The following is a 15743-nucleotide window of genomic DNA, read 5'->3' as shown; positions in this document are numbered from 1 at the left end:
GATGGGCCTGAAAATTAGGCAAGACAGAATGGAATGAAACAACCAGAAAGATAGTTAATTTATTTTCAGTAAAATTTATGAAAAAATGCAGCCTTAATTGGGGACCCTGGGTACCATTTAGAAATTTACTGACTTTGGTGAGCCAAGTTTGCGCCACTGCACTCCAGCCTGGGCGACAGAGTGAGACTCCATTTCAAAAAAAAAAAAGAAATTTACTGACTTTCACTTTGTGGGTGTTCAGCCTCTGTCTCCACTAAAGACATTACTTCATTCCTTTAGACTCACCCTTCCTCTCTACCTTCAACTCTACAAGAAAATATTATATCCACACCAACATCAAAACATGCCCTGGTGTCCTCTGGCAAGAACTTGTATGCTCAGCTCCCTCTTAATCTTATTTCTGACACTCACTTGCTGGGTGACATTTAGTCAGCATCCTCACTTCTCTGGGCCTTATGATTCCCATCTATAAAATGAGAAATAGGGCTTGATGATCCCTCAGAGCCCTTCCACTTAGATATTCCAGTTTTCACTCTCTCCTGGGCTGAGTTTGTGAGAATATGGGAAATGAAATGAGTGAAACAGCACTGCTTAGGACGTCTTACTCGTTCATTAGAAATTCTAGGCAGGCACGGTGGCTCATGCCTGTAATCCCAACACTTTGGGAGGCTTAGGTGGGCAAATTGCTTGAGGCCAGGAGGTGGAGACCAGCCTGGCCAAGGGCGATACCTCATCTCTACTAAAAATACAAAAATTAGCGGTGCATGGTGGTGCATGCCTATAATCCCAGCTACTTGGGAGGCTGAGGCACGAATTGCTTGAACTGGGAAGGTGGAGGTTGCAGTGAGCCGAGATTGTGCCACTGCACTCCAGCCTGGATGACAGAACAAGAATGTTTTAAAGAAAAGAAAAGAAAAGAGAAAAGAAAAGAAAGGAAAGGAAAGGAGAAGAGAAGAGAAGAGGAAAGGAAAGGAAAAGAAAAAAGAAAAGAAAGGAAGAAAAAAGAAAAGAAAAATTCGATTAGGTACTCTCTTCAAGTGAGATTGTCAAGTTGGTGGCATGGGATTCTTACGGGGGCTCTGTCTGTGATCCTCAATTTTGTGACCATATAGTCACTCTCTGATAATAAGGCTTTGTCTGGCCTCTGTCTGTCATGTAGGAAAATTTGGAGAACAAACTTGGCCCAAAAGGGTAACTCCTAGTTAGAGAAGAAAACGAGAGCCCTCGGGATAACATTTACTCTGTAAAGAGTGTCTCTTCTTCCCAGGACTGGCTGAGTGGCCGGTGTAGATTCCATGGCTATAGGAAAGGAAAGCTGTCCAAGTTCCCCAGCACCTCTTTCCCACAGCTCCTCTACCAGCCCAGTTAGAATCCCCAAAGTCTGCTGTGTTACTGAACTTTATTCCACTGCAGTCTCCCAGGCAAGTCCCTTCACTTCATAGTTCCTCAGACATCAAGGAGCTGGCATTGATGATAAAGGCTCCGTCTAAGCTCTGATATCCTCTCTTGCTCTCAGAGCAACAAAATTTTGAGAAACATTCTCTGAAGACTCTGCTATCAGCTTGATTCCTCCCCTACACCCTGCTCTGTGGCAAATCTGTATTCTTTGGCCTTAGTCAACGAATATGAGTGAACCAAAGATACAATAAAAGACAGAAGGATGGGAGGAAACTGTGGGAGAGGGAGAAAGGAACACAGAGACCATGGGGAAAGAGAAACAGTAGACTTAGGCACAGAGAGGCACAGATAAACAATGAGATACCAAGACTGACAGAGACACATTGTCAGAGACAAGCAGAAGGGGTGTGCTAGTAAGTGTGCACGTATGATGGAAAATGAATGAAGAATGAGGACACTCCACCACTCTCCAAGTTATCAAGATGAAGACCCAAGATGGTGGCATTCACTCTGAAGGTAGCCTGGAAAGTGGGAGACACGCTTTGCCCACTCCCTGGGGTTGACTAGAGCCCCCAGCCCAGTGCAGCCTAGGGGTGTAAGGATCAAGATCCATTCAATAAGAGACCCTTCCTCCCAAGCTGTGAGCTGTGGGTGCCAGTTAGTCCCATTTGTGACCTTGGGAACTTAGTGTTCCCAGCAAGAAAGGGGGTGGCTGGCTTGTCTCCAGTTCTTATATCCAAGGTGCAGCAGCTGAGCATTCCAAATTCGGGAACCACCAGAAAGGCTGGCCTCTCTTCAACATGGGATCTTCTGGACTTTTGAGCCTCCTGGTGCTATTCGTCCTCTTAGTGAATGTCCAGGGACCTGGTCTGACTGATTGGTTATTTCCCAGTAAGTATTGGCCTCAGCCCTTACCCTAGAGAGAGGGGAGTTTGCTGGGAGGAAGGAACAGGGAAGAACTCTTCAGATGTGGGTTGCTTTCCAGCATCTTAGCCCAGGTCCCAGGTTGGGAGAGGAGAGAGATATTTGTAAGATCCCTCCTGTGGAAGATCCCTTCTGGGAATGCAGTAACCCCGACTTAGGCAATCCTCACTTTCAGCCCCTTTGAAGTGGAGGGTCTTTATCAAGGAGGTGGAGGAGAGTCACAGGATCTAGCTTTCAGGGGAGTCGCTACAGGAATCCGGGAAACCAAGGGACCTTCTCCTTACCCCATAAGCAAAAGAGGCCCCTTCCTTGAGGCATCATCTCTATCCACTCCTGGTTCTTTCAAATGTAGTCCCATAAAATGTCCCTGTATCCCTAGGGGTTACCTAACTTTGAGATAAAGGACAGCATCCAGAAGTCCCTTTAAACTGAAGACACTAATATTCCATGACTATAATGTAACAATGATCATTGGTATCATTTGCTGAACACTCAGGAAGTAAGGATTTCTGAAAAGGGATTTCTAAAACAACAGAGGGATCTGGAATCAGACTTAGTGGGTTCAAATCTTGGTAGCCCTGTAATCTTGGGCAAGTTACTTAGATTTCATGGGTCTCAGTTTCCGCATCTGTAAAATGGGGATATTAATAGAACTTCCTTCATAGAGCGATTATAAAGATTAAATGAGATCATACATTTAAAATGATTAGAAGAGTGCTCGGCTTATGGTAAATACTTAGCAAATGTTAGATAATATGACTGCGCATCAGTTACTTTGATTAGGGCTTTATATACTTTGTCGCATTGTTTTCTCACAAGTCTGTAAGGGCAAAATGATTTTACAGATGATGAAACCACGGTTCAGAGAGGGTCAGAATTCAGATCAAGAGTCAGAATTCAAAATCTAAACTGGCTCCGGGGTAAGTGATACTAATTGCTGTATAATACTACCACCTAGAGGAACTTCCAAACATGGATTCCTCAACAAGGCCAAAAAGACCGCATCGGCTTGCATCAGTGGCCCACAATGGTGCGATTTTGCCTTCCAGGGGACCTTTGCAGTGCCTGGAGATATTTTCGGTTGTTACAATCAGGGGGTGCTACTGGAGTCTGATGGGAAGAGGCCTGGGATGCTGCTAAACATCCTACAATCCCCAGTTCAGCCCCCCAAACAAAGAATTATCCAGCCCAAATATCACCGGTGGTTGAGAAATTCTGCCTTAGATGGGATGGAGCTGGGGGTGGGAATAGAGGGATGAGAGGTCAGTGAGGAGTTGGGGGTGTGTAGGCAGTAGGGAAGTGAGTGAGGCTGCCCTGAAGAAAAGAACTCCTGGGGGCAAGCAAACTGAAAGCAAACTTCCCTGATTCTCTAGAATTGCCTTGTGTCTGGCAAAGTGGGGAGACACTATGCTCTCTAAGGCACATGGATGTAAAACTGCTCCTTCCCTAGGGAGATGTCCCAAAATCAGAGAAGAATGTGAATTCCAAGAAAGGGATGTGTGTACAAAGGACAGACAATGCCAGGACAACAAGAAGTGTTGTGTCTTCAGCTGCGGAAAAAAATGTTTAGATCTCAAACAAGGTAATATTCAGAGCCGCAGAATAACCAACCCCTCCTCCCCCTGTCCTCACCTTCTGCCTTCCTGGACTGGCTTTGTGCCCTGATCGCTGAGGGCTGGTCTCTGGCAAAACTGCTGGACTTGGGAGACCTGCGATTTAGATTCATTACTGTGCCAAATATGGTGTGTGCCATTAGGAATGACCTCGTCCTATCAGGTAATGTCTGAGACTCAGTTTCCCAGAACAAATCATTGGTGAATCAGTGGCATTGAATCAGATTCTTTTGGCTATTTGGATACCTGTCACTCTTATAATTTTTTGAGCTCCCAGGTGGCCATTGTTGCCCTAACATATGCTGCAAGTGATAAATTAAGCAATTTATATTTCCTAACTTTTTTGCTATGGAGTGACCACCTCTCTGCCTACACAAATCCAACTTTGCACCAAAACACCTCTCCTGACTGCTCCAGAACAGAGGGTTTTTCCTTTCTGTTGCATCTTAGTTTCATGCCCTTCTCCCTGGGATGCAAAAAGACTATCAAAGATTCTGTTTTTATTCATTCAACAAATACTGATTGAGTGCCTCTGAGACCCACAATAGGATTTGGTCTGCACAGTGTGGTCAGGGGGGTTGGGATTGCCTTCTCTGAAAAAGCAAATCTAGAGTTGAGTTGAGAAAGATGGGTAATGTTTTAGGCAAAAAGTGGGTGGAGGGGTTTTCCAGGCACAGGCAGTAGCATGCACAAAGGCTCAGTGGTGGGGCCTTGGGAGTCCAGAATGCAGAGTGAGCACGAGCATGGTACAAGGAAAACAGATTCTGGGTGGGCAGAGATCAAACAATTCAGGTATGGTGGGCCAGATTAAAGAGTCTTGCCTGGATCCCAAGGGCCATGGCAATCCACCGAGGCGGGGCATCACATGACCAGGTTCATACTACATCTATCGAGTTTAAAATAGGAGGAATAGAGTATCTTAAAGGACTTCAAGATGATAGAAATGGTGGCCGGAACTAGAGGTAGCTGAGGGGATGAAGAAGAGTAGGACGTGCTTGAAAGAAAGAGTAGGACATAGGAGGCGAAGTGAACAGGACTTGACAGAGAAGTAGAGTGGGCAGGTTAGGGGGCTGAGTCACTCATATGCCAGCAGGTAAGGATTCTGAATTCAGCCATCCTGAGTTCAACTCTTACCTCCAGTTTTTACGAGCCTTTTTGTCTTGGATAAATTAACAACTTTCCCTCACTGTGAGTCAGTTTCCTCAGAAAATAAAAGGATCAGTGTAAAAGATTATTTTGAGGATCCAATTGATCTGCATGATGTGCTTAGAGTAATGCCTGGCACACAGTAGCCACCTGATACCTATTCGCTTATTTGTAATTCTTGGCTAAGGGCTCCTAAATAGCAAAGATCATGCCTTTTCTCTGTTCCTTGAAGCATTGAGCACATAATAGGTGCTCAATGAATAATTTATTCAGTTCAGATCAGGATACATTTCGTTTATCCTCAACGTTCCATAAGGTTCTGTACTGTGCCAGGCTACCTGTTAGGAATTGGGATGCCAAGATGAAAGCAGATACACTAGAAACTCACTCCCTGCTCACTAGAAACTCACAGCCTCAGGGATGAGACTGAAGATATAACAAATGAAAAATGAATGCACAAGACTCTGAAGCAAGGTGTGGCAGTGAGGAATGTAGAATGGAGTCAAGAGAGACATCACAGCAGTTGATGTCTGAGAAAGGTTTTGAAGGAAGAAGAGTGTCACTGTGAGCAGTGCAAAGGGATGGAGGTATAGAGGTAGCACGGTGTGTTGAATATTGCTGGGGCATGTGGCTCAAAGGGGTTCTGCGGCAGGAGAGGAGGCCAGTGTCACAGTAGGAGCCAGACAATGAAGGGCCTTGTGGGTCATGGGAGGACATTGTCATAGAGTGAAGGTAGGTCTTATCTGTGCAATGACATGATAAGCCTGGCTCTCAGATCCATCAGATCCTTCTCTCTGGTGGGAAGCATGAAGGATTGATTGGAGGGGCCAGGAATGGAGGCAGGGGGATCAATCTGAGGTTACCTCAACAGTCCAGGCATGAGACACTGAGGCTTATATTAAAGAGACTGGCAGAGAGGTGAGCTATTAGGAGGTAAAAATCAACAGGACCTAATTGTTTAGCAGTGGAGATTTACCCAAATGGAACTGTGTAAGCGTTACTTAGTTGGGACCTGCATTTGTTTGGTAGAGTTGCTATAACAAAGTACCACTGACTGGGAGTCTTAAATAACAGAAATGTATTGTCTCACAGTTCCTCAGGCTAGAAGTCTGAGATCAAGGTATCAGCACGGTTGGTTCCTTGTCAGGGTTATGGGGAAGAAGCATGTTCCATTCCTCTCCCCTGGCTTCTGGTGCTTTGCTGGCAATCTTTGGTGTTCTTTGGCTTGTAGACACATCACCCCAATCTCTGCCTTCACATTCATATGGTGTTCTCACAGTGTGTGTGCCTCTGTCCAAATTAACCTGTTTGTATAAGGACACCAGTCATATTGGTATAGGGGACCACCCTATTTTTGTCTGACCTCATTTTAGCTAATTACACCTGCAACAACCCTATCTCCAGGGATGCAGATGCCCACTCTGGGGTCTCCTTGCAAATGTGTGCAATATGTCAGTGGAGCTGTGCTCCTGCCATGTGATAAGGGAAAAGGAGCCTATTCCAGTTTCATCTATAGTAGTTTCCAGGGAGAATAATAACAACTGTTTATTTCTGGAGTGGGCACACTGAGTTTTCAACTCTGAAGTCTCTCTGCAGATGTATGTGAAATGCCAAAAGAAACTGGGCCCTGCCTGGCTTATTTTCTTCGTTGGTGGTATGACAAGAAAAACAATAGTTGCTCCATGTTTGTCTATGGTGGCTGCCAGGGAAACAATAACAACTTCCAATCCAAAGCCAACTGCCTGAACACCTGCAGGAATAAACGTAAGTCCTAGGGGCCCCAGTCTTTCATCCTCTCCAGTCCCATGCTGGGAGGTCTGGGTGTTGGCTGGTCCATTCCAGGACAGCTACATCTTTGGCAGACCTGGTGCTGACAGAACCAGCTCTGATCAGGAGGTAAGAATGCACCTGGCAAAAGGCTAGACAAAGTTACTTTCTGAGTATGAGGAACTGAGGATGAGAAGGGATGTAGAAGTAATCAATGCTGGCAAGTATGAGGGGAATTAGGAGGGGTGAAGGAAGGGTGTAGAAGTGCTGAAATCTCAGAGATGAATTGCAGAAGAGGCACAGGATGCTAAACTTAAGACACGCTGACCAACCAACCCTTCTAAGCCATCAATGTCTCAACACAACTCTTTGGCAGCGATTCACTCCTATTTGTTTTTCCTTGAAGGAGATGGAGAGCTCCCCAAAGCAAACCCAATACTTTTTAGTGTGTTTCTGTGCAAAGATGTATAAACATAACTTCAAGCTCCAAAGATGAGCTGAACCCAAGATGCTCAGCTGTTTCTGTCCTACGTTCTCTACAGGCTTTCCCTGATTGGATAAGGATGCACTGGAAGAACTGCCAGAATGTGGCTCATGCTCTGAGGACTGTTCCTGTACCTGACTGATGCTCCAGACTGGCTTCCAGTTTCACTGTCAGCATTCCAAGATCTTAGCCCTTCCCAGAATAGAATGCTTGCTTCTACCTCTTCTTCCTCCATCTTTGGTTCTTTTGATGCACAATATCCACCCGTTTTGATTTCATCTTTATGCCCCCTTTATCTCCAACGTCTAGAACTCCCAGTTTATACCTGTGTCACTCTCAATTTTTTCCAGTAAAGTACTTGATGTAGTCCTGTGCCTTGAGGCTGAGTGATTGACATCTTTTTGGCACATTACACTTTGCAGAGTAAGGGATCATTGAGGCTTCTGGTGACATCATTCAAGGGAGTGAAGACAATCAGAACTTTGAGAGTTCAGAGTTCCAGGAATATTGTTATTGTTATCTTCCTCTGTTTCTACAAAAGATTGTAAAACCCTTTTTAGGCAAGGGCCCAAGGACAGTGCCTTAGTTTGGATCCTCTAGAAACTAACCCTGGGAAAAGGGCATGGGTGCAGGTAGTTTGTTTGAGAGATCTCCCAAGACATACAAGATGGGGAGTGAGATGAGTAATTCAGGGAAGAGAAGGGAAGAGAGAAGAGTCTATTATGAGCTGGTTACTACTGTGGCTCAGTCCTATTGGGGACCTTTTAAAGAATCATGTAAAACAGGCTTACAAATTTTCTTTTTAAAAATATTTTATTTTATTTTACGTTCTGGGATACATGTGCAGGACCTGCAGGTTTGTTACATAGGTAAGCCTGTGCCATGGTGGTTTGCTGCACCTATCAACCCATTACCTGGGTATTAAGCCCCGCATGCATTAGCTATTCATCCTGATGCTTTCCCTCCCCCTGCCCCCTCAACAGTCCACAGTGTGTGTTGTTCCCCTCCCGATGTCCACGTGTTCTCATTGTTCGTCTCCCACTTACAAGTGAGAACATGCGGTATTTACTTTTGTTCCTGCGTTACTTTGCTGAGGATAATGGCTTCCAGCTTCATCCATGTCCCTGCAAAGGACGTGATCTCATGTCTTTTTATGGCTGCATAGTATTCCATGGCATATATGTACCACATTTTCTTTATCCAGCCTATCGTTGATGGATATTTGGGTTGACTCCATGTTTTTGCTATTGTAAATAGTGCTGCAGTGAACATACACATGCATGTATCTTTATAAAAGAATGATTTATATTCCTTTGAGTGTATACCCAGTAATGGGATTGCTGGGTCAAATGGTATTTCTGGTTCTAGATCTTTCAGGAATTGGCACACTCTCTTCCACAATGGTTGAACTAATTTACATTCCCACCAACAGTGTAAAAGCATTCGTGTTTCTCCACAGCTTTACCAGCATCTGTTGTTTCTGGACTTTTTAATAATCACCATTCTGACTGGCATGAGATGGTATCTCATTGTGGTTTTGATTTGCATTTCTCTGATGATCACTGGTGTTGAGCTTTTTTTCATATGTCTGTTGGCCGCATAAATGTCTTCTTTTGAGAAGTGTCTGTTCATGTCCTTTGCCGACTTTTCAATGGGGTTGTTTGTTTTTTTTCTTGTAAATTTGTTTAAGTTCCTTCTAGATTCTGGATATCAGACCACAAATTTTCTTAACCTGTCTCCAGTGATGGGGAAGCTAAGCTATTTTTCCACTGATTCCCAATGCCCACTGGATGCCAGGGATACTAAATCCCTTGCTCTTTCAAACTGTTATGCTTGCAAGCTATACAAGCTCCCTGGGGGCCAGAGAAAACCCACAGCAGAAAAGTAGGGACTGATGCTAGAGGTAGGAGGCTGTCAATGTGCATTGGGTATTATTAGGCCATAAAAAGGAATGAACTTCTCACTCACCACTGATGACATGCCTTGCTGCACACACACCCTGCTGCCACCCTGCAGAAATGCTTCCATTACCCACAGTCCTTTGCCAGATGGGACTGATGCCCAAGTAACTGGCTCCTCACCTCCTTCGGGCTTATACCAAGGATATAAAACTTGGTACAGATGCTCCAGCCTTAATGCTTCAGGGTGTGACTTTTAATCCAATGCTGTAGCTGTGACAACAGGGAAAAACGGAGAACAGAGTTGGAGAAGTCCCAAAGTAATGAAATAAGTTATTGATTGTTGCAAAATCAAACGACTTAAAGGATAAATGTAACTGATCTTTACATACAAAAGAAGAGAGAGGGAAGTGAAGGGCGGGGAGAAAGAGACTCAGACAGACAGAGACTCCCTGAGAAAAAGACAGGCACAGAGTAAAAGACATACAGATGCACAGAAAAGAGAAGAAACAGAGTGAGAAAAATAAAACATAAGAATAGACATGTCAGGAGAAGAGTGAAATTAGAAAGAAGGAAGAGAGCTAGCATACTGTTAACCTGCAAACTCCCCCTGGGAAATGGAAGACTCTGGAGTTAAACCTCCCCTTCTGCTAAGGGAGCCTGGAAAGCCCAAGACAAGATGTGCCCTCTTTCCCTGGTAGACCAGAAAGCCTCAGATTGCTGAGGATTAGGAGCCGCCTATCCCCCAGGGTAGGTACCAGGTAGTCCCACTGATGGCCTCAGGGATCTGGTGTTCCTGATGGGGGAGTCTGGCTGGCTTGTCTCCAGGGCTGTCTCTTAGAGTGCTGGGCCACACCAGTGCAGGCAAAGTGCAGATGTAGGAGCTGCTGAGGAGCAGTTCTTAGTTTTGGTGCCATCAACCAGGCCAGTACTTCCTAAAATGAGACTCTCAGGACTTCTGCCAATCCTGGTACCATTCATCCTTTTGGGGGACATCCAGGAACCTGGGCACGCTGAAGGCATCCTTGGCAGTAAGTATTGGGAACTCCGTCCTTGCAATGGGGAAAGGAAACTCAGTGGGGAGGAAGGAACAAAGAATAATTTTGCAGCTGAGAAATTATTTTCTCCACCTCTGCCTGGAATTCCAGGTGGGAAAGAGGGGAGCTATTTGAAGTCTCTTGGTAAGAGACTCCCTTGGTGAATACAGGCATCCAAATCTGTGGCAAGTGACTCCTTGCTGCCATTCCAAAGAGTTCTTCCTGCAGGTGCCTGGACCTAGAGCTCATGAAATGAACTAAGAAGGAGTAGTAAGCCCAAGGAAGTCTCCCACAAGAAAAACAGGCTGCTCCCCACAACACCACCTGTGTCAGCTTCCAAATGTTCTCATTGCAGCCCCCACACCCATACCCACAGGGGACCCTGGTCTTTGGGTTAAAGAATGGTCTCCAGAAGTCCCTTGGAATGCTGAAATGTGAAGACTCACAATTAGCAGCTAACTGTACTGGGCACTGAAAATTAGTGGTTGAAAGTGAGCACTCAGGAGCCACACATTGTAGGTTCAAACCTGGCTCCACCCCTGAGTAGCTGTGTGATCTTGGGCTAATTCACATAATCTCCTTATGCTTCCAATTCTTCTGTTTACAAAATGTGAATATTAAGAGTACTTACCCATAGATTTGTAATGAGGATTAAGGAGAAAAGGCAGCTCACAGTAAGTGCTTCATCCATATTACTCATTGTTACGTTACGTTGCCCCAGGCAGTTTGACGATGGCTTGTCAAACTGTGTTGCTGGTTAGTCTTCAAAGCAACCCTATGGGCAAATGAGGAAATCAAGGCTCAGAGAGAGTGCCTGGCACACCAAGGGTCTCACAGAATTCAAAAGCCCAGCTATCTGATGCCAGAAATGTTAATCTCAATCATCGAGAGCCACAGCGCCTCCTGGGGGAGCAACCAAGCACAGCAAGGCTGAGTGACCAGAATAGTCTTAGAGGAATGCGTCTTTCTCTCAGGAATCTCATAGATGGTGCGGGTAGGGGGTAGGGGTTGGTTTAGGCATCCGATGGTGAGTTGTTATGGGGTTGGGGATGTGAGCAGTGTTGTGAAATTCCTGAGCCCCCTGAGGGCCACTACCTTCTGGGGACAGGTGAAGTGGAAACAAGGTTCTCTAACTCTGCAGGGGTGCCCTGGGCTCGGGGAGGGGGAGCACTGGCTCCTTTAAGGCCTCAAGGGAATATATCTTCCCCTCTCTTAGAGCCGTGTCCCAAAATCAAAGTGGAATGCGAAGTGGAAGAAATAGACCAGCGTACCAAACCCAGAGATTGCCCAGAAAACATGAAGTGTTGCCTGTTCAGCCATGGAAAGAAATGTTTAGACTTCAGAAAGGTAACTCAGATGCTTCCTAAATTACCCAGTGCCCTCACCTCCTATCTCCACCTGCACTGCACTAACTCTGTCTCCTGGTTCACTGATGGCTGGTCTCTGACCAAGAGTTTAGGTACATCTTCTACTTGACACAAATCTGCCAGTCCTGGACTTGGGAGACATGGATTTTATTTCATTTCTTCCTCTATTTTGGTAAGTGATGTGAACAATGTAGTTTTCCTTTCTGGGCCTCAGTTTCCCTTTCCATAAATAAGACAGGTGTGGATATTGGACCACATGGTCTCTTGGCTACTCTTCAGTGATTCTCGAGATGCCAAGTAGTCACCAAAGTCTCATCAAATGCCAACATTGTGTCAGGTTATATGATAGCTATAAGAGACAGGTATATAATCTGTATTTCCTGGCTTTTTTCTCTAGGCCTCTCTGTCTACATAAATCCAGGATGCCTTCCCTGACCACCTTAGACCGCCTACACTCTTCTCTGCCCATATTATTGAGCTCTAAAGAAGATCATCAAGGACCATTCATTCATTCTATTCATTCAACAAATATTGATTGGTGCCTCTGACACCCATGATGGGTTCCACTTGCTCATTGTGGCCAGGAAGGTCAGAAAAGTTTTTCTGGGAAAGAGATCCACGATTTAAGATCTGAAAGATGAGTACTTAGACCAAAAATGGGAAGAAATAGCCTTTCAGGCCAGGTAATAGGATGTGCAAAGGCTCTGTGGCAGGAGGCAGGATATTCAGGCCTAGAAAGGCTAGAAAGCAGAGAGTGAGCAAGAGACAAGAAAGAGGAAACTGGTAGTGTATATTCAGGGCAACTTGAATCTGTATTCCCAAGTGGCCATCCTCAAGTTTTGGGGTCAAATAAATGCCCTACTTAATGATATTTTCTGAATCTTGTTACTTTAGGTTGACATACCTTTCAAGACAATAACTAGGTTTTCAGTGCTTTGATAAAACCTCAAATGTGTGGCCTTCCAGCCAGGCATCTGTGGTTTCATATTGTTCAAGCATTTGTTGCATCCCTATGGATTGCAGCTCTCTATAGGTTGGCTGTTGCTGAACCAAGAAATAAGGCATACACAGATTTCTAGAGAAATTGTAATTCTATAACAGATTTTCAGGAGATGAGGAAGGCTGGTATCTTTCAGAGTGCAAAGTGAATTTGGAATTGAAAGAATTTCTTTGGGTTAAAGTTTGTCACTGACTTGTGTTCCTGAACCATGAAGCATGAATATGTGGGCTGAGAAATAGTTTCTCTTGATAAATAAACAAGTAACAAATTTTAAAAAGAGAGGAAGATGAAGCTGGGCTAGATGGGGGAAGGAGAGCTGGTAAGGGATCTGGTCTTGATCCTAACAGCAATGGATTAAACTATGTTCAAATCCCTTACCATCTGTGTGGCCTCAAGAAAGTTATTTAGCCTCTCTAAACCTTAGTTTCCTCATCTGCATAATGAGAACAATGAGAGGACCTACTTTACAAGATTAAATGTTAATAGATGTCAACTACTAAGAACACTAATCAATGCTATAATTGTTGTTTTGTCGTGCTGACACTAATCAATGCTACAATTGTTGTTTTGTCGTGCTTCAGACCTGAGGTTCTAAAGAACTCTATTTGTACCTCATAGCACTATGGGCAAAATAATTGCTCAATAAATGCTTAAGATCAGGGTAGATTTGAGTTTGGGGTTTTTTTTTTCTGTGAATACTCCTGAAGCATCCTCTCTATGCCAAATTACCTGCTAGAAACTGCTGTATCAAGATGGCATAAGATGCAATCCCCTCTCAAAAACCTCACATTCTCATGGAGGAATCAGAAAATATGAACAAGAAAGTAAATGGAAATGATAAATGTGTGTGCAAGACTGAGAAGCAACGAAGAAAAGCAAGGAGTAAAGAATGAATCCAGGAAAGACTGCATAAAAGAGTCAATGTCCGGAAAGGGTTTTAAAGAATGAACAAGAGTTCACTTAGCAAGAGGGGGCTGGATATGTCAGGCATGTGCAAAGGCACGGGGTGTGTAAGAAAGTGCTATTTTTAGAGCATAAGTTTGGGAAGTTGGGTGTTGGGGCAGCATAAGAAATAAAGCTGGAGAGGAGAAGGAGAAAATGGATTCTGAAGTCCCTCTGGGTTTGGTAGAACTTTATCCTGTGCCCAGCAGATCGGCCATTCTGGAAACCAATGTTTAGCAGATTGGAGAAGTCTTGGAGATCAGCTGGTGGCCTTTCATGGAAGTCCTTGCAAAAGATAATGATGCTTGAATTAAGAAAGCAGCTGAAAGGAAATAAAGGAGAGCTATTTAGGAGGCAAAATCAGCCAGATTTAGTGTTCAGATGTTGGGGAGGCAAGGAAAAAGAAGCCATGTGATGTCACAGCTGCTCCTTCCAACAGCCCTGTTAGGCGAGCAGGTTGGGATTTTGTATTCTCATCTTACAGATGAGGAAGTCAAGGACCAGAGAGGTAAAATGAGTGGTCAGGGTTCACACTGAATTGGGAACAGAGCCCTGAGGCAAATTTGCTTCTCGGTGGAGACAAAGGGAATGGTGGCCAGAGAAAGGGAGAGATGGACATTCTCCAGGGAGACAGGCACCCAAACAGCTCTGTTCTACGATCTCCCTGCAGATATATGCAGTTTGCCACAGGAGGCTGGCCCCTGCCTGGCCGCCATACCACGCTGGTGGTACAATTAAAAAAACTAAGATCTGCTCCGAATTCATCTGTGACGGTAGCCAGGGGAACAATAACAACTTCCAAACTGAAGCTATCTGTCTGGTCACCTGCAAAAAATACCATAAGTCCCAGAGGTCCTGGTCTCCTGTGCTCACCAAGGCCACACTGGGAGGTCTGGGTGTTGGCTGGTCTATTCCAAGACCTGGGTGGCCCTGGGGATGACAAAACCAGCTCCAATGCAGAAGTATAAGTAGAAGGATATTTTGGGAAAGAGGGTGGGAAGGGAGGGATTAGTCAAAGGGATATTGGCAAGTATGAGGTGAGTAGTGGGTGTAGAGAGAAAACAGAAGTGGTGGAGTATCCCAGACTAGGTCAGACGGAAGCCCGGTAAACCCAGCCCAGCCCTGGGCACCATTCATCAGCCAATCATTATAGTCCTTTACTTCTCACCAAACCTTGTTGCTACTTCTCTTCTTTTAAAGGTTATTTCTAACCAGGGCAACCACATACTTTATTGGCCAAACCAAATCACTTTTGAAAGTGTCTCAAGGTGAGGTGCCATTAATTATTACACTGAGACAACAGGCATAAACTGGGACTCTACTGGACAAGTCAGAACTCATGATCATTCAAGGAGCCCCCAAAATCACCTTCATTCCATTCCTGCCCAAAGATGTAAAAATGATCCCACCTCCTTTTTCCCATTAGGTGCAAGATTTGGTTCCTAATGTGGTCAGGGTCCAAGCATCTCACCCTTTATTCTTCTGCTTCACAGGTCAGCCTTACTTTATACCATAAGGAGGAGCTTGAATAACCTCCAGGATTTGGCTCATAATCCAGGCCTCTCTCCACATGTGCCTGATTGATGCTCCAAATTGGCTTCCATGGGCCAAACCTTGGCTGTTCCAGAAACTGAACCCCAGGAATTGCTTACACACTTTCTTCCAGCGTAGCGTCTCTTCAAACACAATGCTCTTCCCCTTGACCACTTCTCAGTATGAAATTCTATGTCTTCAACTTTCAGACCCCCCATTTATTTGTATGAAGGCTTCAGTTGCCTTAATAAAGTCCTCTGTGGGGTCCGATCTCTTTGAGGCTGAATAATTCACATCTGCAATATGCTGATATTGACATATACTCACATCTCTCTATATGCAATTTTCAGAGAACAAAAAGCCATTGCATTTTCTGGTGACACCAAAAAAGGGAGAGAGTATGAAAATCCTGCAAATTGAGAATGCTAGTGACATTGTTACTTTGGTAAAGTTGTCGTTAAGATGCTGAAGAATGGAGCCAGTGCAGATCCAGATTTTGTATGGTCTAAACCTGATAAATGAGGAGCTCCTTTAGAAACCAAGCACAGGCTGGGCATGGTGGCTCATGCCTGTAATCCCAGCACTTTGGGAGGCCGAGGCGGGCGGATCACCTGAGGTCGGGAGTTCAAGACCA

The 15743-nt window shown here is 44.8% G+C and overlaps 2 protein-coding genes and 1 long non-coding RNA gene across 5 annotated transcripts in view; 2 read left to right on the top strand and 1 right to left on the bottom strand.

The window, feature by feature from the left end:
• The first annotated feature begins 1654 nt into the window (after positions 1 to 1654).
• Positions 1655 to 8957, top strand: EPPIN (epididymal peptidase inhibitor). 3 transcript variants are annotated; one of them, XM_055373068.2, is made up of 5 exons: positions 1802 to 1914; positions 2126 to 2289; positions 3773 to 3904; positions 6678 to 6845; positions 7391 to 8957. In XM_055373068.2, exons 2-5 carry the CDS (start codon positions 2199 to 2201, stop codon positions 7399 to 7401), a joined length of 402 nt encoding a protein of 133 aa, XP_055229043.1. In that variant the 5' UTR covers positions 1802 to 1914; positions 2126 to 2198; the 3' UTR covers positions 7402 to 8957. The 3 variants fall into 3 exon arrangements, with proteins under 3 accessions (XP_004062305.1, XP_055229043.1, XP_018872256.3); XM_004062257.5 differs by having other exon boundaries at positions 1655 to 2289; XM_019016711.4 differs by lacking the exons at positions 1802 to 1914; positions 7391 to 8957 and having other exon boundaries at positions 2052 to 2289; positions 6667 to 6840.
• Positions 8958 to 9323: 366 nt separating this feature from the next.
• The window catches only part of LOC129529137 (uncharacterized), a 52998-nt gene continuing 46578 nt past the window's right edge, over positions 9324 to 15743 (bottom strand). The window contains exons 2-3 of the long non-coding RNA XR_008674567.2: positions 10899 to 11042; positions 9324 to 9503 (exon numbers count right to left, since the gene is read on the bottom strand). This is a non-coding gene — a long non-coding RNA (uncharacterized lncRNA). The remainder of the gene's footprint in view (positions 9504 to 10898; positions 11043 to 15743) is intronic.
• WFDC6 (WAP four-disulfide core domain 6) lies at positions 9997 to 15379 on the top strand. Its single transcript, XM_063702050.1, has 3 exons — positions 9997 to 10261; positions 11484 to 11614; positions 15070 to 15379. The coding sequence occupies exons 1-3, from the start codon at positions 10171 to 10173 to the stop codon at positions 15106 to 15108; spliced, it is 261 nt and encodes an 86-aa protein (XP_063558120.1). The 5' UTR covers positions 9997 to 10170; the 3' UTR covers positions 15109 to 15379.

The sequence above is a fragment of the Gorilla gorilla genome, chromosome 21 (genome assembly GCF_029281585.2).
Source record: "Gorilla gorilla gorilla isolate KB3781 chromosome 21, NHGRI_mGorGor1-v2.1_pri, whole genome shotgun sequence".
NCBI classification, from domain to species: Eukaryota; Metazoa; Chordata; class Mammalia; order Primates; family Hominidae; genus Gorilla; species Gorilla gorilla.
This window is presented reverse-complemented; position numbering and strand designations above follow the sequence as displayed.

Coding starts and splice junctions, on each gene's coding strand:
- EPPIN (XM_004062257.5), top strand. CDS start 2,199: ATGGGATCTTCTGGACTTTTGAGCCTCCTGGTGCTATTCGTCCTCTTA. Junction 2,290..3,772: donor GACTGATTGGTTATTTCCCA/GTAAGTATTGGC, acceptor CTCCTTCCCTAG/GGAGATGTCCCAAAATCAGA. Junction 3,905..6,677: donor ATGTTTAGATCTCAAACAAG/GTAATATTCAGA, acceptor GTCTCTCTGCAG/ATGTATGTGAAATGCCAAAA.
- WFDC6 (XM_063702050.1), top strand. CDS start 10,171: ATGAGACTCTCAGGACTTCTGCCAATCCTGGTACCATTCATCCTTTTG. Junction 10,262..11,483: donor CGCTGAAGGCATCCTTGGCA/GTAAGTATTGGG, acceptor CCCCTCTCTTAG/AGCCGTGTCCCAAAATCAAA. Junction 11,615..15,069: donor AATGTTTAGACTTCAGAAAG/GTAACTCAGATG, acceptor TCTGCTTCACAG/GTCAGCCTTACTTTATACCA.